At 44.4% G+C, this 27,479-nt stretch overlaps 1 protein-coding gene across 2 annotated transcripts in view; it reads right to left on the bottom strand.

Annotated features, from left to right (window-relative positions):
• The window catches only part of LOC146812036 (serine/threonine-protein phosphatase PP1-gamma catalytic subunit B-like), an 84,302-nt gene extending 58,629 nt beyond the window's left edge, over nucleotides 1–25,673 (bottom strand). Inside the window, exons 1-6 of one of the 2 annotated variants that reach the window (XR_014966814.1) lie at nucleotides 25,486–25,673; nucleotides 24,825–24,956; nucleotides 20,495–20,725; nucleotides 19,254–19,358; nucleotides 8,265–8,488; nucleotides 5,103–5,237 (exon numbers count right to left, since the gene is read on the bottom strand). Coding sequence is in view for 1 of the 2 variants with exons in the window: in XM_085619004.1 (XP_085475130.1) it covers nucleotides 5,103–5,237; nucleotides 8,265–8,488; nucleotides 19,254–19,358; nucleotides 20,495–20,725; nucleotides 24,825–24,956; nucleotides 25,486–25,540 (882 nt within the window). In the remaining variant the exon portion in view is untranslated. The remainder of the gene's footprint in view (nucleotides 1–5,102; nucleotides 5,238–8,264; nucleotides 8,489–19,253; nucleotides 19,359–20,494; nucleotides 20,726–24,824; nucleotides 24,957–25,485) is intronic. The other variant, XM_085619004.1, reaches the window with a different exon arrangement.
• Nucleotides 25,674–27,479: the final 1,806 nt, after the last annotated feature.

Here is a 27,479-nt window from a genome sequence, read left to right as displayed (position 1 = left end):
GTGTTCAAAGTTATCGGACTTCTTCGTGAATAAAATTCAGAAGGTCTATGACACCTTCGACAGCAAGGACTCCCTTTCAGAATTTTTCCCCATCTCTCAGCAGGAATCCCTGGTGGAGATTCTGAAATGTAAATCAGGGTCCCCAGAGGATCCGTGCCGCCTCAAAACTGTGGTGGACACTGGCTAGCCTGATCAATCCCACCCTGAATAATATATGGAATACCTCACTCGTCAGAGGCATCTTCCCTGATTCATGGAAGCATGCTATGCTATCGCCGCTCATGAAAAAGCCCAATGTGGATCAGAGAGAGCTCAACTACCACCACCCAATCTCATTAGTGCCAGCACTGGTAAAGATGCTGGAAAAGCTGGTTCAGCGCTAACTGACCAACTTCATTGATAGGCATGACATTCTGCATGATACGCAGTCCAGTTTCCTGTCTAGTTGCAGTACCAAGACGGCTCTGCTGGAGGTGGCGGAGTTAGAAAGAATGACTGTGGACACTGGAGCTTCAGCGATGCTGGTGCTCTTGGACTTGTCCACAGCCTTCGACACGGTGGATCACCAAATTCTACTAGCCAGACTTCATTTGGCGGGACGGGGGGCTGCTCTCTCCTGGCTACAGTCTTATCTCAGTGACCGCACTCAAAGGGTCAGTCTCCAAACCCTTCAAGTCGGAAGCTCAACCTCTGTGGTGCGGGGTACCACAGGGCTTGGCCTTGAGCCCTCCACTATTCAATGTATGGTTGCCACCCCTATTTGTGCTAATTGCCAACTGGGAAGTAAAGGCTATACCCTATGCGGATGTCACCCAGCTGGTATTCTCCTTCAAGGATCACTCGGTGGACTCTTTCACGAAATGCAAGGCTCCTGTTGGATGAATATTAACAAGTTAAAAGCTCAATGTTGAGATAACTGAGGTCCTGTTCTTCGGCAAGACATCTCCTCCGTCTGCCGGACTGTGGTGGCCGGCTGAAATGGGACTGCCACCTAGTCCCACAACCTCAGCAGAAAACCTGTGCGTAAAATGAGAAACGGATCTTACGTTCACAACTCAAGTACGTCACATAGCATCCTCGAGCTTTGGTAAGCTGAGAAGCTCGAGGAAATCTTTACATCTAACCGGAGAACTGCCGCAGAATCATTGTCCACGCCTCAGTGACATCACGGCTGGATTATGCGAATAGTTTATACCTGGGGTTTCCTGCTTATCTGATCAAGAGATTGCAGATGGTACAAAATGGGGCTGCAAGATTAATTAGAAGACTACCGTTTCGGCACCACATCACTCCGCATATAAAACAGCTCCGTTGGCTACCGCTAGCGAAACGGATAGAATTCAAGGCCCTGACCATGGCCTTTCAGGCACTGCGAGGAAAATGTCCTAGCTATCTTAAGCAACGAATAGCTCTCTACCAACAAAAACGATCATTGAGATCGAACTCTCAGTATCTGCTCTGCGTACCCCGATATACAAAGTCATGCATTGGGGGCAGATCGCTCAGGGTACTGATGGTCAGAGTATGCAAATCTATGCCTGTTAACTTGTGCCTAATCCATTCCGAAATGGAGTTCAGAAAGGCTCTGAATACCTGGTTATTTAAACAGTTAGACTCCTGGTAACCTCCTTCTGCTGCTTGCCCGCTATAGCGCTGGGACACCTTTGTTTGAGGTAGCTGTGCGCTTTATAAATATATTATTATTATTATATACTCTTAATGGCTTTAGCACCCTTACAAGTTCTAAGAATAGACAAATTATACCAATTTTCTGTACAACCCTACGCCCAAAATGCTTGCTTTCTTCCAGCACCACGAAGCGGTTAAACCAGAGGTCTTCAAACTGGGGGGCGGGCCCCCCTAGGGGGGCCTCAAGTGATCCCAGGGGGGGTGCCAGTGTCTGGCCAGAAGAAACATTATGCTTTGTTTTTAGCCCAAAAAAATGAGCCGCAGTAAGCTCATCTGTAATGGGCCATCATTAACATCCTTCGTCATTTAAATCCTGGCTGGGAGAAGGCGTCAAGAGGGAAGGGACTCCAAATTCTCTCCAAAACCCCCTCTACCATTTCGAATAATCAAACTGTGGATACTATTACACATTAGTAAGGCCTGCCTCACCAGAATAGCATGTTTGGAAATCCTGTATTTGTGTGCATTTCTAAAACAGTGAGACAACTTAGCAGCAATGTTTAAATAAGTCTAGAAATATTTAAACATTACCAGTTAAATAGAATAATTGTGAAAAATGTTGAGGGGGGCCCGTGATTTTTTTTAAATTAAAAAGTTTGAAGACCACTGGGTTAAACTGTAAAACGCGTGACAATTCTAATACTGTGTATGTTTTCATAAGCGTTTACGGTGTAAAGTGTTGAGTACACATGTTGCTGTTACGCCAGCAATACTGTTAACTGCCGGCAGTGCAGTAGCTCTGGAAAGCATTGTAAATTCTGCGGAGTGTTTCACATTAGGAGTGAGAGGACACCAGCATGTGTAATCTGCACGGACATATTTTACAATGGTGCTTCCACACCATTACATACAAAGGTCAGGTGCAATAACAATTTTATAAAAGATCTCACCAGATATCTAAATTCAGTCACAGGAGTGATCATTCACATTAAGGATCGCTCAAACTCCGCTTTCAGAATCATGAAATATTCCTCCAAACTTTCACTGCCTGGAAATTTGTGTCGCAGAGGATTCACACCTCAAATACAATTTCTAACAGTGGGACACACTGGTTCTCTGTCGGTAGTCACTCGTCGCTATGGTCAAGATCATAAATACAGAGTAGGTAATTAAAATATTTAGTCACCTTCACAGTACAAGCTTCAAAAGCCTCCCCAGTAAGCAAAAACGGACTCTCTTGGAATCCTCCTTTCCTCCCTCGCCCCCCCAGTCTAATCTGGAATCTCACCAAAATATAAACCGTTTTTTGTGCATTTAGACTATAGTCTGATGGGGTCCTGGCTGTGCTGAGAGTAGCTAGAAATTATGATCTTGCCAGCCAAATAGGCAGGTTTGCTGGTCGTGTTTGTTTAGCAGAATTCACAGTGTTTGCAGATATGGCAAGGTGGTAAGGGGAGCAGCAATTTGTTCAGGCCCTTGATTAGGTGTCTTGTAGCATGACTTTTGTGTAAGTAGGTATTTACTATCGCAACAGTCCTGTACACTGTGAACCCTCACCACCCCTCACCCCAAATTATTGCTGAACCAGCCTTCTGCACGTGTCTTAGAACCAAACTTTGGGTGATCAAACTTCTGGCAGGTAGCTAATACTATCTAATGTCAAGGCATGCAGAGTATGGCTATCAACTGACATTTGTCACGTTTTTGTGTGTGTAGGTGTTGTGTATTTTCAGTGTTTGCTGCATGCACGCCGTTTCGGGGCATGAATTTGACATTGCATCGCATGCCTCACCAGAAAAACGATTACGTATAATTGACAATTTGTATTGATATGCTTATCTTTTGTGTTTTAGGACAGTTTTTTTGCCGACAGAGATACTAGATTCACCACAATTTGGTTGAGTGATTGGTAATCTCCTCTTGAGAATACACACCCAGAGACTGCTGCCACTGTGTAGATATGGGTAGTTTTAGGTCCTGAAGAATTGCATCATGATCATTTTTGACAAAAGGAGAGAACCAGGTTGATCCACTAAGCTATCTAGAACCATTATAGCCTTCAATAGAAATTACGATTTTAAATAGACAAGCAAACTCATTCATTAAAACTTCTTCTCGGAGGAACACCAAGTCTATTTTAATACACGTTTTTCCTTTCACGTCTATTTAACCAATCTACACACCCTCACTTAATCAAAAAGCTGTTCTATAAAAAGATCTCCTGCAAAGTGCCCTATTGCGGGTGCCCATCGGGCATTGCAGCGCCGGCACAACTAGGAGTTAGCCCAATGATTAATCATGACACCCAACCGGGTGTGCGAGGACTTTTGCTCCTATTGGATCACATTCTCCCCCCCCCTTCTAATAAACTGTACCTATACACACTCTACCCACCGTCCTCAAGAGGAACTGCATACTCTTGTTGGATCATCAACTGAGGTTGAACAGATCAAACTAGGGAAACACTGCTTTAGCCATAAAATCAACTATACATGGGAAGCAGGACCAAATTCAGAACAAAATGCACCTGCAACAAATCAAGTTGGTGACAGCCTGGTGAGGAATATGGCACATACGTCCGAGAGGAAAAGGCGAGAAGCTGCTCTCAACTTCCCCAAAGTCAAAGAGAGTGGGAGGTGTATCACTTAGTATGCGATATGTAATACACCATGTACATGGAACTAAGGACCGGCAAAGCATGCAGGGAGCACTTAAAGGAGCACCCAATGGCAGGAGACTAAGAAAGCCCACAAAACCAAAGTGCTATCCGTTTTCTCTCAAGATCCATAGTTCCAAGCTTCAGCACTTGTGAAAAACTCCAGGTAGTCCACGTATGAGCATCCCAACATGTACATTAACTAGTCTCTTTATTAACGTGGGCTCCAAGCCAAATAAGTCCCCTCCAAAAAAGTAGTATGGCATTTAGTTCATGAATATATAAATATTAACCAGAAGAATTCAGGATATGCAAAGATGAGCTAAGTGACAGTTCGCTGGCAATGTACGAATAACGGGCCCACCACCAAGTTATCCTTCCCATTTCATTAAGACACAACACTGAATTGGGAAATAAATATAGCTATTAACAGATAATTCAGTTTGTGTTGTGCACCAAAAGTGGTTAAAAAAAATATGGAAAAGATTTGATAAACAGAAAGCCATTAAACCACATAAATAAAGTAAAAACCCACAAATAAAACACGGAGGTTAGTACAGAAGACGCTGGAAACTACAATACATAGGTTGACCTGCACCTGTAATTCAATCAGAAGCCACTATATGCAACTCGACGAAAACGAAGGTCAGAACCACTAATCCATAAAGACTGATAGGTCTTGCAGGCCTAAAGCAGGAATCAAGAACAGCTTCTGAAACCATGGTAGAGGCAACTTTTGAATCACACAAGACTGGCTGTTTACCCGGTTTACTGCCTGCCCCATATTACCCAAATATAAGCATATGTGGATACTTGCCTGAAAGGAACACATCAGCGACTCGTCCACGCTCATCATAGAGCCTGCGTTGTCAAACTCGCCGCAGTAATTGGGTGCAGAGAAAAGGGTCACCAGTTGCCGTTTGGCAAAGAACTCATAGCCGTCCTCTACCACCTGAAAAGAGTAGAGAGGGTCAAAAATGAAGCATGTATCATCCTCGGCCTCTTCGGTGTGCTCTGAATGACCTCGAGCCCCCACGAGATACTGTTTAGTCTCATTTTAAACTTGTTACTTCACCTACCACACAATTGTTTCCCTTTGACCACTCAAGAGGACAGGAGAACCTTTCTAGGTGTACCAACGCACACAAATATAAAAAGATTATGTTGCTCAGTTTGTATGGAGAAATCAAATTAGCCCAAGATTAGGAAAATACAAAGGGTTGAACAGATTTGAATAACCTGATTTAAGAGTAGGTACAGTGCTTGAGAATTTTTTTTTAATCTGTATCCATGAATATTTAAAACAATACCATCCCAACATTGAGTGTGCCATGATATCCAACGGCCTGAATGCTGGTTCTAAGATAATGCAATCTATTACTCTGGCAACAGGGACATTTTTCACACTCTGCAGAGTAATATTTCAGTGACATGTACTAGGTAGTTTTTTTCCAGATCATTTTACACTTTTACTAATCTGCTTTAGAAAAGAGAGCCACGTGGAGGGTCACTGTGCATCCTTAATGTTTATAGTTTCTTCTGTGTTTCATAAATATTGGCCGCCCCACTTCTAATAGCAGGTAATTTGCTCACTATTCAATTCAGCAAATAAGAATCAAGGAGTTGTAATCATTGACCTTTATCATGGATATTGAAATGGCTACGATTAGAAGCAGATGTGCAGCTTGAAGAATTTTCTGGATTCACATGCTGTGCATTATTCCGCCATCTAGTAGGTGGGTCCGGAATACTTCTTAGTTTTCTTTTCCCCCTCTACTTAGGTTGAGCCCACCGGACAGCACAGCCGTCTGGTTGAAAAATACCCATTGCAACCTTACCCAAATTTTACAAGGGCCTAAAGCCCTCCCAAGGCTTACCACGTGTTGCCTTTGCCACTCCCATTTGCTTGTTTCTTATTCTGTGGCTTGCCATGTCCATAGTGTGTTTGTCCTTTCCCTGGAGCATAGCCATGTGTCCTTCCACTAGTTACTTTTAGGCAACAATTGTTTTTCTTTTTGCTTGGGCACATCACAAGAGTGGATGTGTTTTCCATCTGTCTTTTCTGTGCCTCCCTCTCCACCCTTCCCTAATGCCCCTTCTCTGACGTCCTCTCTCATCCAGGGTATTCTCTCCCCTCCCTCAGTTGTTCGCTCTCCTCCATGCTCCCAGCTTAGTGTTGCTCTTTTGGGAGTGTGCTTCTCCACTCCATGTGTTGCTTACGCTGGTTGTGTGCTTCTACTAAACTCCTCAGTTGTCGGCAAACCCATAGCGCCTTTTAAACAAAAAGAAATATTATTTTTGATTAAAATGTGCATTCCTGCCTTTCCTCGGGTTACATGTCTTGGGAGGTGGCATGTTTTCCAGCACTCGGGCTGCCCGTTTATGCCTGAAATTTCTCCTGGCTGCCTTTCCTTGCTGAAACACTTGCCATTTTCTAGTTTACAGTTTAAACCCTCCCACCCCCAAGAAGTATATTGTTTCTCCTTCCTTCTACAACTTACCTCCAGTCGTAGGGGTCCCAAGCATCGTCAGTGATTGCATTTCAGGGCTTACTGTCTGCCTCCTGTGACAGTGATTTCCACTGCTCCTTGCCCTTAGACACTCATTGTAGTACTTGGTGTTTGCAGAATCAGTAGCCTAACAGTTAAACATGTTGTTCTTATGCTTTCTTTACTGTGCCTGGAGTACATTTAACTTTGTCCATTACGTACAAGTGAAGTGCAGAAATGTTAACCTGTTGTGTATGATTCTCCACTCTTGTTCTTTAAATCGATTTGGTATCCTTAGGACAAAATACTTGTGTTTATTTACCTTAGGAGCCACCATTTCATACCCTGGTCATTGCTGGCCAAGAATATCCACTCAGGATTGTGACACTACCACCTTGTGATACAGCCTTTTGTCACTGGTGGGCCTTTGTTTGAATTTACAAATAACTAAGCTCCCTTTCTAATTCCTCTGTCCTTTCTAGCTAGTACATTACTGTCCTATGCATTTCCAGCATTTCAGGAGTTTTTGGCCCTGAGTTTTTGGTTGTTGAAAGAAACCCGGGAGCTGAATCGTTTGATTCATGTCGATTTGATCTTTGGTAAGAAGCATGCATTGGTCTGCATCACTACTCTGTCTTGTGTACCTGCAACTATGGCTTCTGTTCTCTGACCCGCCGCAGTAATGTGATATCAACTATGAAAGCTGTCTTTATGGTTAAGAACATTAGTTCTGCCTTGTGGAGCGGTTCACAAGGTTCCTTCATTAGCCTCGTCACTGCCAGGTTGAGGCTCCACATGGTGACACCTGTAGAACACTCCTTTTAGGTTCTGTCCCTTGTCCCACAACAGGTTCCTGCCCTCACCTGTGCATTCTCAGACCACATGGGCGGCTGCCCTTGTGGTCCACCTACTTTTCTGTGAGGTTTGGTGTATTTCAGTTCGTTTTTCACTCTCCTCTCTACAGGTATCCTTCGTAGTGGATTTCTCCCTTGTTGTCCGACGATTCAAACACCTTACTTTCCCGGCATCCACAGAGCTTCAGCTGATGCTTCCAAAACCAACAGTGTAAATGAATCTGAAGATGGCGACCACACAAAGAGGCTTCTGAGGCGCAGGTCAGAGGGACGAACATAGCACCAAATGGCCACAGACTACGCACAGCCCAAAAGAATATATATATATAACGAAGAAGCATTCAAGATCGAACCACTAGATGGTGTAATAACTCACTGTATGTGAATCCAGAAAAGATTCATGCTGCAAAACTTTACTATCAATGACACCCCTCCTTAGGGAAAGTTTTTTCTCTCCCATTTTCCTTTGGTTGACAAATTATGCCTTTATAAATTATGTATTTAAATAATTGAAGTTTCACTTTCCAGAAATGTTCAGGACCAAATATTGCAGAGTTACTGAGTGTTTATAAATTTCCACAATGGAGAAGTAGATTCACCAGCTTGCAGGTCTTTCTAGAACGTCCACACATTTACCTGGTGCGCCCGGCAGATGAGATCCAGGTCGTGCTTGTGCAGAAACTTGGCCACCACATCAGCACCAAACGTAAAGGACACACCGCGGTCATTCTCGCCCCAGCCGAGAACATCCTTATCAGGGTCTGCCCAAAGAAGATCACACAGGAGGCCCTGATCTGGCACATCAGTGGGGCGCAGGATACGCCGCACCTGCTCCATGGACTGCAGATCTGGAGAGAGGCCTGCAAAAAGAGTAAAGAGTCAGGATCCATACCGAGAAAGCAACCTATGTTGACAATACAGCATAAAAATACATAGGACAAGAGCGCTAGGCAAGGATACCTAAGCTGAACCAATGAGAATAGATGTAACAATGTTGCAACTCCTCTGTTCTAATTTGCCAAGCTGCGCATTAAACACGACATGTTTGGGCTAGAAATTGAATATTTTTCTCTGGAAGTTAGAAGTGCGCATAGGCATGGTTAGGATTGACTAAATACAGCACACACCTGTCCCCCACCAAAACCCAGTTCAAGGCATTTTCTGTTGTAAGCCAAGAAACACCCCATAGATTTTCTCGTGACAGGAGACTCACCTTAACTGAACACAGGATAATTTCTTAGGCCGCTACAACATACCGCTCAAGAAAAAATTACCTACTTACATTTATTACAGTGCAATCAGATTAACTTGGTATATTTGTGGTGGTACGGGGTTTCTAGGTATCAACTGGACTGTGTGTATGCACTCGCATGGTTGCAGAGAGTCGTTCTCGGGCTTATATCAGGCATATTGTTAGACTTGCCACTGGGAATGGTAGATGGCAGCCGCAGCTTCAATTCAGAGGTGAACATGGGACGTACAGCAGGACACACACATACATAGAGGCCCATTTGTCTAACTGGGCCACTTCCATTTGACGGGGGGGGGGGGGGGGTGGAGACATGCTAGGAATTGTAAAGGGGACCATTTGTCCCAACAGACTGGCTTTTGTGGAGGGGCATAACCAGAGGACGCCCCCTGGGAACTCACTGTGCTACCACGCGTTGCTGCCAAACCAACTGGACTGGATGCACTAAACATGGTAAAAGGCACTAACTGTCCCAGGAGTCACTGGCTTTCATGGAGGGGGCATGATCAGAGGAGGCCCCTGGGATCCCACCCGTGCTACAAAGTGCAGCTGCCAACCCTGCAGCGTGGGCGAGCCCGTCCTTCGCCCGCCAGCAACAGAAACAGGCAGGGCAGGACCACCCCCTTTACCGGAGGGTGCCGGGAAGGAGCCAAAGCCCGCTTGACGTCATGAAGTTTAAAATTGTAATTTACAGGTCATAGATGATTTAATAGTGGAGGTTCTGGATATTCTTAAAGGAAGAAATCCACCCGCAGGGCAGGCCCCTAAAGCCTCCAAATCTAAGATTACTCAATTTTCTAAAGAGTAGTTAAATCGAGCTCATTCCAGCGACAATAACAGCCTAATGGAGAAACTTCTGGCAAGTCAGTTTTGTAACCACTTGGCTTGTCAAAATAAACAGCCTATTTGTACCCCTAGCTCAATCAACCCTGGAGGAAGTTTGCAGGGTAACCATGCTAGAGGGAATAATTCATTGTTTGCTACTCTTGCAGCCCCCTCAGCTAGTGTTATTGTTCTTAATTCCTTAGGACAAGGGGGAACTTCTGTTGTAAAGAGCGTTTGTTCCGACACTTCAAAGGCTGGTGGCAAGAATAAAGCCCTTCCCATCCCTGCCTGAGTTAGGACATATACCTGTACTACATACTGTAAATAGGGATCAAATGGAGGCTTCTTATTTGGGGGGGGGGGGGGGGGGGGGGGAAGACAGCACGTGCTGATATCAACCCCCCCTCCGCCAAGATCGGTCCTTTGGATCTCCCACGACTGTACACCTCATGTGACGGTCTTAGTAAACATGCCCCCCACATATACCGAACATTAGTGAAAGGTTTTAACAGTAAAAGAACATAGAGACACATTAGATAACTCGGGGGGCTGGGGTTAATGCAAGTATTCACAAGCAAATTAATATGTTACGTAGGGTAGGATGCATGGGGGGGATACCAAACCTTTTCAATGGGATTTTTTGGTGAATTTTTGTAATAGTTGAGCTGCTGGCCAAATTTTTGCCTCTTTCGAGGTGAAAAAAGATCCTTCTATCAGCATTGGGTTGCGGCCGTAGGGGGTTTCTCTAGACTAGGAACTGTGCTTCACGTGAGAACTCCCAGGCCCATTATTTATCAAGTGAACGGAGGCGTCCATGAGGCACATCCCAGGCATCTTCCCCCCCACTCTCTCTAATAGATTTAAAGCCCCCATACACTTGAGGAGGTGAAGTGACTAACCCCCATTGACTGATGTAGATTTGGATTTATGGTGGACTCTCTTTAGGGTCCTATTTCTGTTGATCAGCTCAACTGTGTCTCATGGATTGAAGAAGGTCAGCGACCCGAACTGGCTAGAATTCATCAGGCATTGTCATATACTGGCCCTCCAAGAAACCTGCTCTGTTGGGGGCACACCATTTTGTAGATGATTTAGTTCATTTTTCACCCAGCTATACCATCCTCTTCATGGAGATCCAAGGCAGGGCTGTGTATTTTAATATGTTTTGTCTTCAACCGGTCTAATTGATTGCCTGCCCTGGTAGCAATAGTGCAAGGTCAATTATTTTTAACCCATTTATCATCAGCCTTGGTTATCGTATCTGAACATAAAGGCAGATTCGGATGCCCCAATATAGTAAACTCTGACTTACTATATGCTAACCACTAAATCGCTCTTACATTATCCTGGGTAAGAAACTCCCTAATGATCTCTGTTCATGGTTGGCTCACTCTTGTACCACATGGATATCCACTGCAACAAGGATCTTAACGATGGTATCCGTGATGTATTTAAGGCCCAATTCCTCATTAACAGCATAGGTTGGTGTGCTTTGCGGGGGCGGCCAGTAAGTGCTTGACACACCAATTCTCCTCAACCTGAACGGCACGACAGTCCTGAAACTTACAAATATCACTACAATAACGTGACAGACACACATTTGGCATTCTAACCATGGAGAAGGGTCTTAATTGGTTTGCTGGCAAACCTAAAAACGAAACGACCTGGAGAAGCACACAAGCATTCATCTTTTTGAGGTTATCAGTGGACCCCGTGTGTTTCCATCATCAAGCAAAACGCCCAAGTAATAAAAGTGTGAACTTTAGTGTTCCTAGTTTTGTTACGAAAAAGGGCTTTCTGCTTGATGGGTTTAATGCCAGCGAACATTACAAAAGATTTTCTATTATTTATAGAAAGTTATAAACTATCCATGAAATCAGCAAAGAAATCAAGTAATTAGTTTCCTATTGCTGTCCTTGACATAAGGACAGCATCATCTGGGTATATCAGAACTGGTAATGAAAGGGCACCTACATGGGGAACAGCAAATCGTTTCGACAAGAGCACCTCCTGTAAGCGATTAATTTAGATGGTAAATAAAGATGGAGCCAGGATACACCCCTGCTTTAGAGGTAGAGAAATTCTTCAAATTTAGGGGTGGTATTACTTATTTTCCTGATAAAATAAATCTTTTGATTTTACGTATGTACAACTCAAAGGGCCAATCTTCCCATTCTGATGTTACTGTCGCTATGATTATAGATAACTATAAGACACTATTTTCAGGGTCCGGTTCAAGTTATTATTTCATATACCCCAATAGTGGTCATGGGTGATTTTAATATGCATTCGTGTCAAAAGGTATTTCAGATCTTTCAGGAATTTCCCCAGGAAATTATTATTCACCTGTCTACTTTGAACATGCTGCTCAAGGGGACCAGGCAATTTTTTTTTAGTTCAGGCTCTAAACCTGGTTATACCTAGTGTTCAGGTGGACCCTACTTATGTTGGTAGGGGCTGTCCATCAACAGTAGACTAAGTTTTGATTTCTTTACCCCTTTCTCAGTGTTTAGTGGACTACCAGGCTATATGGTCTGGTTGGAGTGACCACAAACCCTTAGTTATTGTTAAAGTACTGGCAACAGAGATTGCTTCTGCTGGCTCCTTCCATTAAACGTCTTTCTCCTGTGGACCAAGGCAGTCGTCTGATATGGATAAAAGTGATCCCAGTGTAGTTGGTGGAAATCTATTCTGTCAGATGAGTAATGAGCTTGAACGCTGTTTCAATCCCAACTCCGAGCCCAGAGATGTTTTAAATGCTTTTTCTGCACTTTGTGATAGTGAGGGCTGCCCTCACTGTCTCTAGCCAAGGCCATATTATCCCCCAAGGGGAATGCTGGTTTGATGAGACCTGCTCCAAAGCTCACTGTGATTTAATAAAGGCCCTTAAATGTTCCTCAAGGGATAGAGGGGAGGTGTCCTTAATGATAGTTCCACCTTTTGGAGAGTTCTTAATCATCCATTTTTAGCAGCGGAGGATGGGCCAACTTTGATTTCAGTAATAGATGAAGCCAAATGGAATGATAATTTTTCTCACATCAAATCTTTTGAGGTTGGAACAGAGTCCTTAACCCAATCTGGTAAAGAGAAGGAGTCGGGCAACCCTATCTTTCTTTTCCCTCTGATGAAGTCAGGGGTGTCATCAGGGGATTAGCAGGTAACAAGGCTCAGGGCCCTGATGGAGTTCATACAGATCTTTTCAGGAGTGATAGAGCTATTTGGGCCCCCTTGTTTATCCAAGGTATTAAATGCTGCTGCGTTACTGGGTCATCCTAGCTCATGAGCCCCTTCTATCATTGCGTCAATCTTTAGAAAGGGTGACTGGGACGATCCAAGATGTTACAGGCCCATTTTCTTGATAGAAGCAACTGTCAAGTTCCTGGGTCAGGTGATCTTGGGAAGGCGGTCTTTCTGGGTTGAGGAGAAAAACATCTCCAACTTGCAGTTCAGGCCAGGCTTATGGACAATCAGAGTCTGAACCAGCACTTATTAACTCAGAGTACTCTGTGGCAATAAAAGGCATCAATTGTCTGAGTTTTATGGCTCTTACCTCAGCGTTTGATCAGGTGAATTGCTCCAAGCTTTGGTCAATGATTTTGTCCATAGGAGTAGACCAGGCCTGGTGTATTTTTTGGGGCGATATCCATAGGGAGATGTCGGAGTCTGTGAGGTTTGGGTGGAACGGCTCTTGTACGAAGTCTTTTCCCATAACTCGAGGAGTAAAGCAGGGGTGTATCCTGGCTCCATCTTTATTTACCATCTAAATTGATCGCTTACAGGAGGTGCTCTTGGAGAAACAATTTGCTCTTCCCCATGTAGGTGCCCTTTCATTACCAGTTCTCCTTTACCCAGATGATGCTGTCCTTATGTCAAGGACAGCAATAGGAAATGAATTACTTGATTTATTTCCTGATTTCATGGATAGTTTAGAACTTTCTATAAATAATACTAAATCTTTTGTAATGTTCGCTGGGATTAAACCCATCAAGCAGAAAGCCCTTTTTCGTAACAAAACTAGGAACACTAAAGTTCACACTTTTATTACTTGGGCATTTTGCTTGATGATGGAAACACACGGGGTCCACTGATAACCTCAAAAAGATGAATGCTTGTGTGCTTCTCCAGGTCGTTTCGATTTTAGGTTGGCCAGAAAACCAATTAAGACCCTTCTCCAAGTTTAGAATGCCAAATGTGTGTCTGTCACGTTATTGTAGTGATATTTGGAAGTTTCAGGGCTGTAGTGCCGTTCAGGTTGAGGAGAATAGGTGTGTCAAGCACTTACTGGCCGCCCCCTCAAAGCACACCAACCTATGCTGTTAATGAGGAATTGGGCCTTAAATACATCACGGATACCATCGTTAAGATCCTTGTTGCAGTGGATATCCATGTGGTACAAGAGTGAGCCAACCATGAACAAAGAGATCATTTGGGAGTTTCTTACCCAGGATAATGTAAGAGCGATTTATTGGTTAGCATATAGTAAGTCAGAGTTTACTATATTGGGGCATCCGAATCTGCTTTTAGGTTCAGATAGGATAGCCAAGGCTGATGATAAATGGGTTAAAAATAATTTACCTTGCACTATTGCTACCAGGGCAGGCAATCCATTACAAATACCTGCTGCCGTATTACAATGACATCGGTTGGAGGAAAACCCGCAGGGGAGATTCCGCTCTTCTTCCGATGGGCTCACAGACCCCACCGAAAGAGGAGAGGAATTGTAATTCCATGAATGACGGTGGAGCCAGCCTCGGCTCCGACGTCTGGATTACAATGTTGGTTTCAGACAGCCTTTACGACATGGAAAGGCTGTGGAAGGGACTTTGGGGCCACCTATCCATTCCCCCTTCCCACCGGGCCCTCTGCTATGGGGCCTGGGGGGCACCTATGGTGCCCCCCAAAACATAGCTGCATCCTGTGGCAGGCACTGTGAGGTGCCTGCCACACGGTGCAGGGATGTTACCAAACATCCATTTTACTACGGTAGCTGCCATAGTAAAGTGTATGTTGCCAACCACCCTATGGGCTGTCACATCCTAATACTGAGGTCGGCACGGCGGTTCCAGACCGCTACAGTCTGCCCAACATCGTGATGATCCCCTGTATTATCAACTGAGATTTATTTGACATGGGCGACCAATATCTATCATCACCAGCTATTAACAAGGTTTAGAGTGAACCTTTTTGCACAATTAAGTAGTTCTCTGCAGCACGCTCACGGCTCTCTTGGACCTGGTGAGTGTGATAAAACCTCAGCCCAGACCGCGGTATTTTGTACTATTCTATTCGTTTATTTTTCCAAGGAAAAGATTTTTAATACCTCCTTTAAAGGATTTAAAATGTAAACAAGTGATGCCGCTATGCTATACCCCCTAATATACAATGTTGTTCACACCTGCGTGAATGTGGGGCATTTTTTTTTTTTTAAGTACCACAGTCAAGCTTCTGGAGAGCTGGCCTTAACTTGGTTAGGAGCTTTTAGTCCTTGTGAGCTCCGTTTTTATTTTTTAATTAGGGGCAGTTGCTCTGTTCTGTAGACCGAGTTTAAGGGATGGAGCTGTTTTTGTACTGCATGGAATATTAGAGGTCTTACTTTATGATCGCAATGGTTTTGTATTGTAGACTGGATAGTCTTATCTGTTGCCAGCCTTAAGGGTTGTGTGCTAAATAAAGCTGTATTTCATATATCTGTTTTACGATATGATTGTATATTTTATGACTTATTTATGACTTATTTGTATAATATATTTAATATCACTGTACTGTATTGAATGTCATGGATTCTAATTGATCTTATGCATCTTTTTTGGTTCTTTTTTAACCGAATAAAGAAAGAATTGAATGGCGGACACCTCAGACAAGCGGAATGGGAGGGTCCAACAGTACAGTTACTATTTGGGGGAACATCATTAATCATCTTGCAATGACCACATTTGTACCAGCAGGAGAGACCAAAACCATTATGTAGGAGAGCTTTCCAATCACACAGTGATAAAGATACTTTTTAAAAGACAGGTGGAGCGGTGGGATGTGGAGACTGAAAGCCTGGTGGCTCCACATCACGCACCTTTCTTCAGTGTTTTCAACAGGCGATTTCGATTTTGTGAGAAGCCTTCAAAACGGACTGTCCTACTATTAAAGGTAAAGCGAAATCAATGGGATTTGAGCAGGTGGCAGCAAACTTCTCTCTCCAGAAAGAGTTCTTTCCATACCTCTAAGTGAGGCATGCTCTGGAGTGCCACATAGCAGGCCTTGAAGCAGTCCCGAAGCTTCAATCCCTTAAGGCGACAATAACAATGGAAGAAATTGGGAGGAAGGTTATCTTGAGGGTTTAAAGGTCACATCATCAATTTCCCTAATCCATTCCTTACACAACAGACCTAGATGATGAGGAATGGACCGAAGCAAAAATGGCTCCCAAACTAATGGCCATGTCTGCTCGCCTTAGATGAATACAATTTACATATTTACATAGAGTGTACTTCCAATCCACCAGATTGAGTGAGTGCGTCAGACACCATCAGCTAAATGTATGTGAAAGTTAGTTGTTGCAATCCATCTGGGGATGCCCGGTCACTTCCCAATATTTGCTAAAAATACATATACATTATATATATAATGGTCTCTTGGCTTCCCATATGTTATCCGTTTTTTCTATATACATATAAACGACTTTATCAGTGTGACCAAACCTTTAGGGCTCTTTTGCTGTAGATTAGTCAACTTACTTTATCTCACAATTTACCAACAAAAAAAACCAAAAAGATGTTTACATAACTAGGTTAGGGGAATTTTATTGATACATGCCCTATCTATTATTTAGGGTTTCGTTAAACACTTTGCACTTTAAATGGTTAATACTTTTGGGGTTTCTCCATTTATCGCACCACACAAACTAGACAACATCAATTACATAATAAATCACGTTGTATTTGGCTTTGTGCGAGCTACTAATGAATTACATAGATTATTTTTATTCAGTGGTTTCGGATTACAAGCTGTTGCCTCCAAGTATTTGTACCTTGAATGTAATACTATTGAAAAAATATAACTACACAATGTTAATTGGCAATGCTGTAGGTTCTGTTATGTATTCCCAGCGATAGCCTTCTAGCATTGTCTTAGGATGAATTTTTCCAGATTGAACGCTAAGGCCATACAGTTTTTTCAATCTCTAATTGCAATTTTGTTCTTCCGACCACAATAATAGCAGCAATATATAAATTACTCTTGTATTCATAGATGTTATGCATGTATTAGCACAGAAATTTGCATTGGAGTTATCATTGCCATTTATGTAATGAGTTAATTACCACTTCTTGATACGTGAGGTATTTTCTCTATGTCTATGATTATGCAGACAGACATTAACCAGTAGCGATGAAAGCTATGTTACCTCCCCTTTTTTTCTGGTTTGTATAAATACGTCACTTCCTTGCAACGCAATCTTGTGAGCAAGGCCACACAGTTGGCCGAAACGCGTCTTCCCGTTTCATTTGCACTGAATCTATGATTTAAATAAATGCGTTACTGCGGCTGCAGTTTCCAACAAAGAAGAAGGTGTCCGTCTCTCTTTTCATGGTGCCGAGAAGCGCTTTGGAGTGGTATTTGGATATATATATATATATTACCTACTGGCGGTCGCCAGTAGGTAGTTATAGTTAGGACCACGTTTCCATAGGAAATCCGCAACATTCTATTTTGAATAACTTTGGCGCCGGTCGACGAATCCTCGCGAATTTTTCAAAATAGGTGGGGCGCTACGCTCCGCTCCTACCCTGAAAGTCTCGGGGGGATTCGTCAAGTGGGGGCTGAGATAAAAGGGGGGTCCCAAAACGCGTTTTTCCCATGCATTTTTCCATAGGACCTTTAGACACAGCTACAGCCCGAACGGCTGAACAGAGTTCCTTGAAATTTGGCAGAGAGGTAGTCTACAGGTCAAGGAAGTGCCTTTTGTAGGTTTGGTGTAAATCTGTTCAGTAGATTCTGAGAAAATAGCCTTTAAATCAATATATATATCTGAGCCAGCTTACCGTACGCGTACGGTGACTCGCGCGAGCGCGATTCTGATTGGCCGTTAGATCTTAGTAAACATTCGAATCGGCCGAAACCAGGAAGCGGCGGCCGCCATTTTCTCTCTCGCACTCTGACAGGGGGTTGAAAAACAAAGTGCAAAAACATGTAAAGGGGCTGCTTAGACAGCTCCCAAGCACCTAGCCATGTCGAGGGAGTCCCCAACGATCCCCCAAGTGAAAAAAGGCAATTTTAATTTTTTCGAAAATTTCGCCGATTACGCTTACCGTACGCGTACGGTAATAAATAATAATAAAAAAAAAAAATATCCACATTCTCCCTACCCCGTGTGCAAATGGTGCCAGAAGGGCACCATTTGTGCATGGCTTATGCCACCAAAACAAAACATCTATTTTACCTGTCACAAGGATGCTCATCATATGTCTTCCATGTGCGCACGGTGCGCGAAGCGCATCGTGCGTTCATGGCCCATCTAGCGTAACGTGGGCACGCGGTGCGCGAAGCGCACCGTGCGCGCACGGAATGAACTGCGTTAAGTGGACGCGCACGCCACAAATGGCGTAAAGAAACTTAGCATTTAAAAAAACGTACAAATTCACTGAAAAAACCATAGGTTTCACACACGTTATAGTTAGGAATTAGCATTTAAAAAACCTTGCAAATTCACTGAAAAAACCATAGGTTTCACACATGTTATAGTTAGCTGGACATTTTACTGATAAAAAACCGATGAAATTCCCCCGTTATAGTTACTGTAGTCAACTATAACTCACGCGACCGTAATCCTCTGCTGATGACATATGTGTCTTTATGAAAAAAAAATATTTGTAATATATGTATAGCTAAAATTTAATGGAAGAAGACATGGGCAAATAAGTGTCTAAATACAGTATTAGCATCAGCAGAGGATTACGGTCACGTGAGTTATAGTTGCCTGCAGTAACTATAACGGGGGAATTTCATTGGTTTTTTATGAGTGAAATGTCCAGCTAACTATAACATGTGTGAAACCTATGGTTTTTTAAGTGAATATATATATATTTAGACGGTTTAGTGGGCCACGTTTCTTCCCCCTCGACCGGACCAAATGAATGAGCACTAGAGGGACTGGGCTACGATATCTCAAAGCACAAGGAAGTAGAGATGCCCACCCACCCCTTCTAACGGGAAGGGTGGGGATTGGGAGAGGGTAATAAAATGGACCACTGTGCCATGGTGGGAGAAGAGGTGGCTGTGTGTAAAGCGAGGGGCTGCTTAGGCAATAAAGATCTGGTCCAGATGGAAACTAGAAACACTGCTTTAACTTGGCGATGGGGTCCTTATATTCCATAACGTACCCTAGAACGAAAGGAGTGTATAGCAGGGACCCCAACTGTACTTGATTAAGACTGCTTAAACGAAAAAAGTGGATATTATAATATTAATTATTTGATTCATGCTTATGCCCTGCATCAACGACATAAAACGCGTTTGTTATTTTGAGGAAAACTATAAGAAGCCAGGACACGATTGCTCACCTCCATGGCAGCAGAAAATTTTCTCGTCCACAATTGCAGCAACAGGCAAGCAGTTGAAGCAGTCAGTGAAGGTTTTCCAGAGTTTGATGTTATAACGGCGTTTACCTAAAGAGCAGAGAAACAGACAAACTTAACGTGCAGTCGAGAACAGTGGGCGCTACACAAAGGTGGGGATTTCTCTACTAATCTGTGGACCGACAGATACCTCACCGTATGTCCACCACTCACTGCCCATTTCCGCCTTTAGTAGAAGGCAGATTATGCTAACAGGCTCTTTCAGAAAGTGGCCAGTGCTTTCACATTCCCCCCCACAGAGATATCATTGCTCGATCCAGCCAAAATAGTCTAGTGACCATCCACTGGATAATATCTCCATGCAGTCACCCTGCACCGCCAACCAGTGAGTTCTAGTTGTCTCTCTGAATACCCCGTCGTACTGTGCATTTCCCTTCAGTCTTAGTCCAAATGGTGTAATTTCAGGCACAAATATGGAAAAGAGGGGGGAAGTGAATTCAAACTAAGATGTGCAATTTACCCATTGACGCATACAGCAAATTTGGTAATACAGTAGAGAAAAGTTGTACCCATCATTTACCTGATTTATAGACACCCTGAGAGGATTGGATCAAGGATTTTACATTAGATATGGATAATGACTGGGAGAAATATAAGATATTAGGAAAGCAAAAGACCAGGTTCGCTTGCCTAAAGTCTTACCCGTTGCGTGTGCAACACATTCCTAACCTCTTTTCCCAGTACACCCATGCCGTCCTCGTGCAAGGATAATTTAATGATGCCAATACATAAGAAAGCCTCTATCCACAAACTCAGCTTATTCCATGAGACAGACATAATTTGGCCTCAACAGGAATATATATACACACACAAGGGCTTATTCCATGAGGGAGACATAATTTGGCCTCAACAGAAATATATATATATATATATATATACACACACACACGGGTCTTCATTACTCTGATCGTGCTAAGTCGTAGATGTATGGAATGCTAATTGTGTACACACACACACACACGTGTACACACACACACAGACACACACACACAGACACACACACACTTTGGCCTCAACAGAAATATATATGTATATACACACACACACACACACACACACACGTGTCTTCATTACTCTGATCGTGCTAAGTCGTAGATGTATGGAATGCTAATTTTGTGCGCCGAAACATCTTGCCACTTTACACGCATCACAATACTTCCACGTACATTCATCATAGAATCCATAAATGCGGTTGATGCTGGCACACTCGTGGTTCCCACGCAGCAGGAAGAAGTTTTCTGGGTACTTAATCTTGTAAGCCAGGAGGAGGCAGATGGTCTCCAATGATTGCTTCCCACGATCTACGTAGTCACCTAGAAAGAGGTAGTTACTCTCGGGGGGGAATCCCCCATACTCGAAGAGCCGCAGAAGGTCATAGTACTGCCCGTGTACGTCTCCTAGAAAGCAGGACACAGACTTAAGTAAGAGGGAGCCAGGGTAAATGACAACGGCTCTAGATAGAGATTGCGATAACAAGCTGGGAAAACTCTTAATTTAATGATGAGGAGACCGGGAGCAGCATTAACTAACTTCAGAAAGTAGACATGCTAACAAAGAAGAGTCTAGAAAGAGGGTTAAAGACTAGAGTCTGCGCAAACCATTCCCCCACCTCTCCCTGCTTTCCACCCCCAAGTGCACCCCCTCCTGTTTCCATCGAGCCACCCAACATGCCGTGCTTTGCCCTACTCTCTCTGGAAAATAAGCTAGGCTCTCTTATCACCTCCATCTCCCAACTTGAAGCTACCATTTCACTTTTAAGCTCCAAGATTTCCACTTTTCCATACACCTCAATTCCTTTGGAAAACACTCACCTTCCCACGAGATGCACCTCGCCCCCACACCCCATAATAGCCAAGCATAACCTGTAGTCTGCCAACATCGCACTCACACAAGCCCTCAAACGCCACCCTTCTTCCACTTTCATCTCCAAGTAACCCTACTATCTACACTATTCCGACCATCTCCTCTGTCAGAACCACTCATCCACCTAAACCCTCCCGAGCACCCTCGTATAAGTACAATATCCCCATCACCCCTCATAGCCAAAGTGCCCCCGTCACCAAAACAGTCTTGACAGAGCTGCGCTGTCTGCTCCTCAACTGCAGATCTGCAATAAAACACAAACTTGAAATCTCCGATAACATCATCCTTCACAATATTGACATGCTTTTCCTCACAGAGACCTGGTTCAACGATACCTCTCACTCTATGTTTGATCTCCTATTACCCACAGGCTATTCTATATTTAGAAATGACAGAATTGACAAAGTTGGGGGAGGTGTTGCAGTCATCTTTAGAAACTCCCTTCAACTTAAGGCTTTTCCTAACAGCTCCTTCTGCACTTTTGAATGCCTATCTCTTGAGCTTCAATTGCACTACCGCTCGCCCCTCAGATTCCATGCCATTTACCGCCTGCCTGGTGGTGGCCCTTCGTTTATGGAGGAATTCACTGACTTCATCAGCGACCAATACTCGCAAAGTGACAATCAGATCTTCGTGGGTGACTTCAATGTCCACTAGGGCTCGCCTCAAGACTCTGCGAATTTGCTGGCCACATTCCTCTCTGCAAACGATCTTATCCAACACTGCACAGAAACAACACACTCTAAGGGCTCAATCCTAGACATTGTTATTTCTAAAGGAGGCTTGCTGACTATCGCTACCCCTATTCATGTAGACTGGTCTGACCACCTCCTCATCCCATTCTCTCTTCATCTATCACACTCTAACTCTCGGCCAACCTAAGAGGGCTACTTCCTGGTTCCGCGACACTAAAAATATTGACCTCGGTACCCTCTGTGATTCAGCTTTGCTATCACTTCCAAGGCTAGACATGAACCTAGATGTTAACGAACTCACCTCCCAATGCCTCACAGTCCTTGCAGTCCAAATCAATAATGTCGCTCCTCTCCAAAGCAAAAAGAAAAGGCCTACTTCCTCAGCACCTTGGTTCAACAAATCCCTCTATGAAGAAAGGAAGTACCTAAGAGTCCATGTGAAACAATGGAGACAAGCGCCCTCCACCGATAATTTGGCCACGCTTCGTTCAGCAAGATTCAAGTACCACAAGCACATCTTCCTTGGAAAAGCGTCGCACTTCAGATCCCTCCTCGACTCAGCCAAAAATAGACCCAAAAAACTATTCAATCTCATCAAGAACCCAAACTGCTCTCCCCCAGCCTCCAAGTTAGAGGATTCTACGAAGAAAGCAGCGGAATTTGCTATATTATTTGACGAAAAAGTGAAATCACTTGTGGATCAGGTCATTCATACTACCCCTACAGAGGAGCGCAAATCCTTAACCATTTGGCAGAACTTTGACCCCATCTCTGAAGATGCCCTCCTCAAATGCATCCTCGAAACAAAGCCCTCCAACCATTCTCTTGACCCCATCCCTAGTGCCATTGACTTCTATACCCATTCTCTTTCCTATTGGACCACTCTGGTCAACCTCTCCCTCTGTCAAAGCTCCCTTCCTGTTTCCTTCATAACTGGGCAGGTCACCCCTCTGCTTAAAAAACCCACAGCTGATGCGAACGACCTCAACAACTTCCGCCCCATCACTAACCTACCTTTTCTTACCAAAATCACTGAAAGATGCGTAGCGAAACAACTCTCTCGAATTATAAAGGACAATGATCTTCTTGACAATTTCCAGTCCGGCTTGATTCAAAACTGCAGCACTGAAACAGCCCTGCTGCAAGTGATTGATGACACGCTGCGGATACTCGATTTGGGGGAGTCTTGTCTTCTAATTCTCCTTGACCTTTCTGCAGCCTTTGACACTGTCAATCACAACACTCTCCTTATAACTCATCAACAGAGAATGGGCATGGAGGGCACGGTGCTTAAATGGTTTCCCTCCTTCCTCTCTGATAGATCCCAAATTATCAAAATAGCAAACAGTCTTTCATCTCCTTTGGCGGTCGGTCAAGGTGTTCCTCAAGGCTCTATACTTGCACCCACATTGTTCAATCTCCATTTAGAACCATTGGGAAATCTCCTTAGTAAATGCGGGATCCACTATCATCTCTATGCGGACGACACTCAAATCTACCATAAGGTGGCCTCCACTCACGATCTCTCCATCCTAAGCTCTACTCTCGACTCCATTCAAAACTGGATGTTAACTCATCAACTGATTCTGAATCCCTCCAAAACTGAATTCCTCCTCTTCACTTTCTCCTCCCCCGGTTCAATCATGGATGGATCAGATGAATCTACTTAACAATAAACCCATCATTGTCGACAGCGCAAAATCCCTTGGTGTCATACTCGACAAAAAACTCAATCTACTCTCCCACATCAATTCCATTGCAAAGTCTGCTCGATACCAACTGCGCCTTCTTTGGGGGATTCGTCGCTTCTTCCCGGAGCAAGACCTTAAAACCCTGGTCCAATCGCTGGTTCTATCCAGATTGGACTACTGCAATTCTCTTCTTACTGGCCTCCCCAAATCCCACCTGTCCCCCCTTAAGTCTGTTCTCCATTCAGCAGCTTGTTTCATATATGGGGCCAAAAGAAGCGATCACATCACACCCATTTTATCCACCCTCCATTGGCTTCCCATCGAGGTAAGATCTATCTACAAGACTGCCTGTATCACCCACAAAGCCTTGCACTCCTCCTCCCCTCGCTACCTGGCGAATAAACTGAAACTCTCTGGAGGCTCTAGACCCATCACGTAATGCAGAAGATGTATTGCTTGAACCTCCCACTTTCAAGAAGGAAAGATCAATGGCCCAATCCTTTTCAGGCAACGCGGTGAGAATCTGGAACTCACTTCCGCCTCAGCTCCGGACCACCACCTCTTCCCAGGCCTTCAAAACTGACCTCAAAGTTCTCCTCCTTCAAAGACACTTCCAAATTTAATTCACGCCCTCTCTATTATCTGAAGGAAGTCCTTCCATTATAGGAAATTCTGTTCTCCATGCCTATAGAAGTGCCTTCCCAGTGTGTTCTTGTGTCTTGAATGTCTGCCATTTAGTGCAGTATTATACCTCTACTTGTACTTTGTACTCTTTGGTAATATGCCCACATGTCACCTTTCCTTTTGTAACGTATCGTTTGCTACCTCTTGTATTTTGTTTGCTTTTGATACATGCACAACTGCCACCATTGCCCTATGTAACGTAACGTATGTTTTTGTGTTTTAAGTGTCTGCCATCTATTGCAGTATTATACCTCTACTTGTACTTTATATGCTTTTGTAACATGCACACGTCACTTTTTCCTTTTGTAACGTATCGTTTGCTACCTCTTGCATTTGTTTTGCTCTTGATACTTGCACAATTGTCACTATTGCCTCATGTAACGTAACCTTTGCTCTAGTAACATGCTCACTTGTAATTTTCTCCTATTGTGAAGCGCTCTGACACCTTCGGGTAAAGTCCGCGCTATATAAAAACGCATAAAAAAAATAAACGGCGTGCAATGAAAACATGGAACATAAATAAAGGCAGACACTGAGAAGCAGCTGGTACCCCTAGGCCTCACCACATATTTTCAAAGGCGCCTCCAGCTCCAGGAGGATGGTCTGGCTCAAGAAAATCTCGCGGGATTTCAGACACAACCCCCGGATCTCGGTCTCCGCCAACTGCACATTCTTCCCTGGACGGCATCCTTTCGCTGTACGGAAAGAGAATGACATCAGATAGACAGTCTAATGAGCCACCTTTAGTGGGGGCAAGCAGTGCAGAGAAAGCCCCACGTTGCCACCACAGCCTTCCACATTTGGCCATCGTATTAACACGTGAAAAAAGAAACCCAGGAAGCGCCGGCGCTTTAAGTCAGCAAAAAGAAGCGGGTTACATGCAAAGGAGGAATGAACCCTGCAGCTTTGCTGGTACCAGATGGCACTGTCGAGTCCAAACATCCACAGGCCCTAGACACAAATGCAAAACCCGTGTACAGCCCTTCCACCATGCAGTACTGACGATGCACCCCGTGCTCATTCACACCCTCGCTCTATTAGCGTACTAGGGACATTTCACAGACTACACACTTCACCTCCCTGATCCGTGGCTTTTAATTCCGCCCACACCGAACCGATATGCTCTAACCCTTCGTAACCTGGCCACGGTATCTGTAACCCATCCCACTGCCTCCTCCTTCAAACACACCCAAGAGTCCCCCCCAATCTCTCAATGGTCCGCACCCTCAAGCAGCCTTTGAATGATGGAGTCTATATTCAGCTTCTCGCTCTCGCCCATGGCCTCCGTAAGCGTGAGCGCTTCCAATTCTTTCGATGTGCCGCCGCCGGCTCTGTTGTAAACGATCACCCGCAGCACTTACCGCGCGGCCTGTGCAACCATGTATTTTGTGAATGGAACTGGGTGGCGCCGTTAGTGATTGGTCGAGTGTATAAAGAGGCGGGTTCCTTTCGAACTACAACTGTCTTGATTGGGTGCCCGAATACTTCGAAACAACCCACTGTACTTGGAGAGGAACGGCTTCATGCGCGAGACCTTTATGAGCATGGCGAAAAGGGACAGGACAAGGACACTGAAGAAAGATGCATAAAGTATAGGCTTATAGATAGATACAATTTGGCAAAGTCACCAGGTCTCCCGAATGTTTTTTAAACGTGTAACATTGCTTAATGCTAAGAAAGAAGCGCTATGACGCTGCCAGTACTAACCGCCTTACATTTTTTGTTTGTTATTTTTTAGGTCGAGCCTGCTTTGCGAGGGATGCTGTATTGAAGTATAGACTTGAAGCTCCGCACATATTTGTCATTGTCCTTGGTGAACGCTGGCTTCTGATTCGCTGATAGGCTTGTTAGTACCGCCTTATTTACTTATTTATTTAGTGCATTTTTATAAAGCGCGGACATTACCCGAAGGTGTCAGAGCGCTGTTAAATAGAACCAGTTACGTTACAAGAGAAAAGTGTTACACAATAGAACATTACAATGATAAACAGGAGACTTAAAAGGAAGGGTACACAAAATCCAACACAGCACGCAAGGGTGAGGAGTGTACAAGAAAAAATAAAAATTTACAATGATCAGCGAACTTCCTCGAGGGGCCTGAGTGAGAATGAAAGTATTAGTTCTGAAAGTGTCTTTGGAAGAGAAGAGATTTGAGGTCAGCTTTGAAGAGCCGGGTAGAGGAGGTGGCACGAGTGTAATGTTGGTGGTAACTAGGGACACACTAATGGAGAAGTACACCAGCACACCTTCGTTCTTGGCACGTTACTTTATTTTACACAAGGTATACGGGAGCACTGGAGCGGAGCTCCGATCTCTTCGGAATCGGCGCGCTAACTCCCGCAAAATGGCCGCCGCCGGAAGTCCGCTGACGTCACACGCAGTGTGCGCCCGCAGACTAGACCGCTACACCACATCTCCCCCCTTTATAAACAAACCCACAACATAACACAACCCCTTATAACTTGTACAGTCTTATTTGCTGTCCATATTGAACTCCCCAAATCTCCTGGGCAGATAGACTCTCCTGCCACACCGTGTCCACCTACTACGATCGCCAGTCTTCAGAGTGGTGGCCTCATCCCCCGGGCTGGGTGCATCTTCCCCGCCCTTGTGTTCTTCTTCTCTCCACACTTCCAGCTCTGTCCCCTCCAGGGTGTTGGACGCTTGTCCTTCCATCTCCTTTCTCAGTTCGCGACCTGTTCCCAGTCGGGGACTGCCCCCTACTTCCTTGGGACCCTCCGGGTCCACTTCCTTGCTCCACTGGGCGCTGGCTGCTCCGGTGTTCTCTGACTCCACAACCGTATTCTTCCCGCCTGTTGACGTGCACCTCGCCATGCGGTCTTGTGACCAATTCTTCCCATCGCTGAGGAGAGCTGATCTGGAATACGGTTCCATCACTTGGAACGGGGAAGTGAACTTACTATCTCCCTTCTTCCTTTGCGTAGGCAGTTTGACTCTCACCCATTCACCCTTCTCGAGTGTGACCTCTTTGGTGTTGTGCTTCACATCGTAATGCTCCGAATACACCGCCTGTGCTCTCTCCAACTTCTTACGTACCACCGCTGGGGACCAGTGGCTTTGCACCGTGAGGCGTTTCCAGGCCACATTGTCTTTAGTGAAAGGCTCCCTTCCTCTCAAAACTCGGAACGGACTGTACCCCGTGGTGGTGGGCGTTATCCGATAGGTCCACAACAGCTGTTTCAACTCCTTCTCCCAAT

This window comes from Triturus cristatus, chromosome 7, assembly GCF_964204655.1.
Source record: "Triturus cristatus chromosome 7, aTriCri1.1, whole genome shotgun sequence".
NCBI lineage: Eukaryota > Metazoa > Chordata > Amphibia > Caudata > Salamandridae > Triturus > Triturus cristatus.
This window is presented reverse-complemented; position numbering and strand designations above follow the sequence as displayed.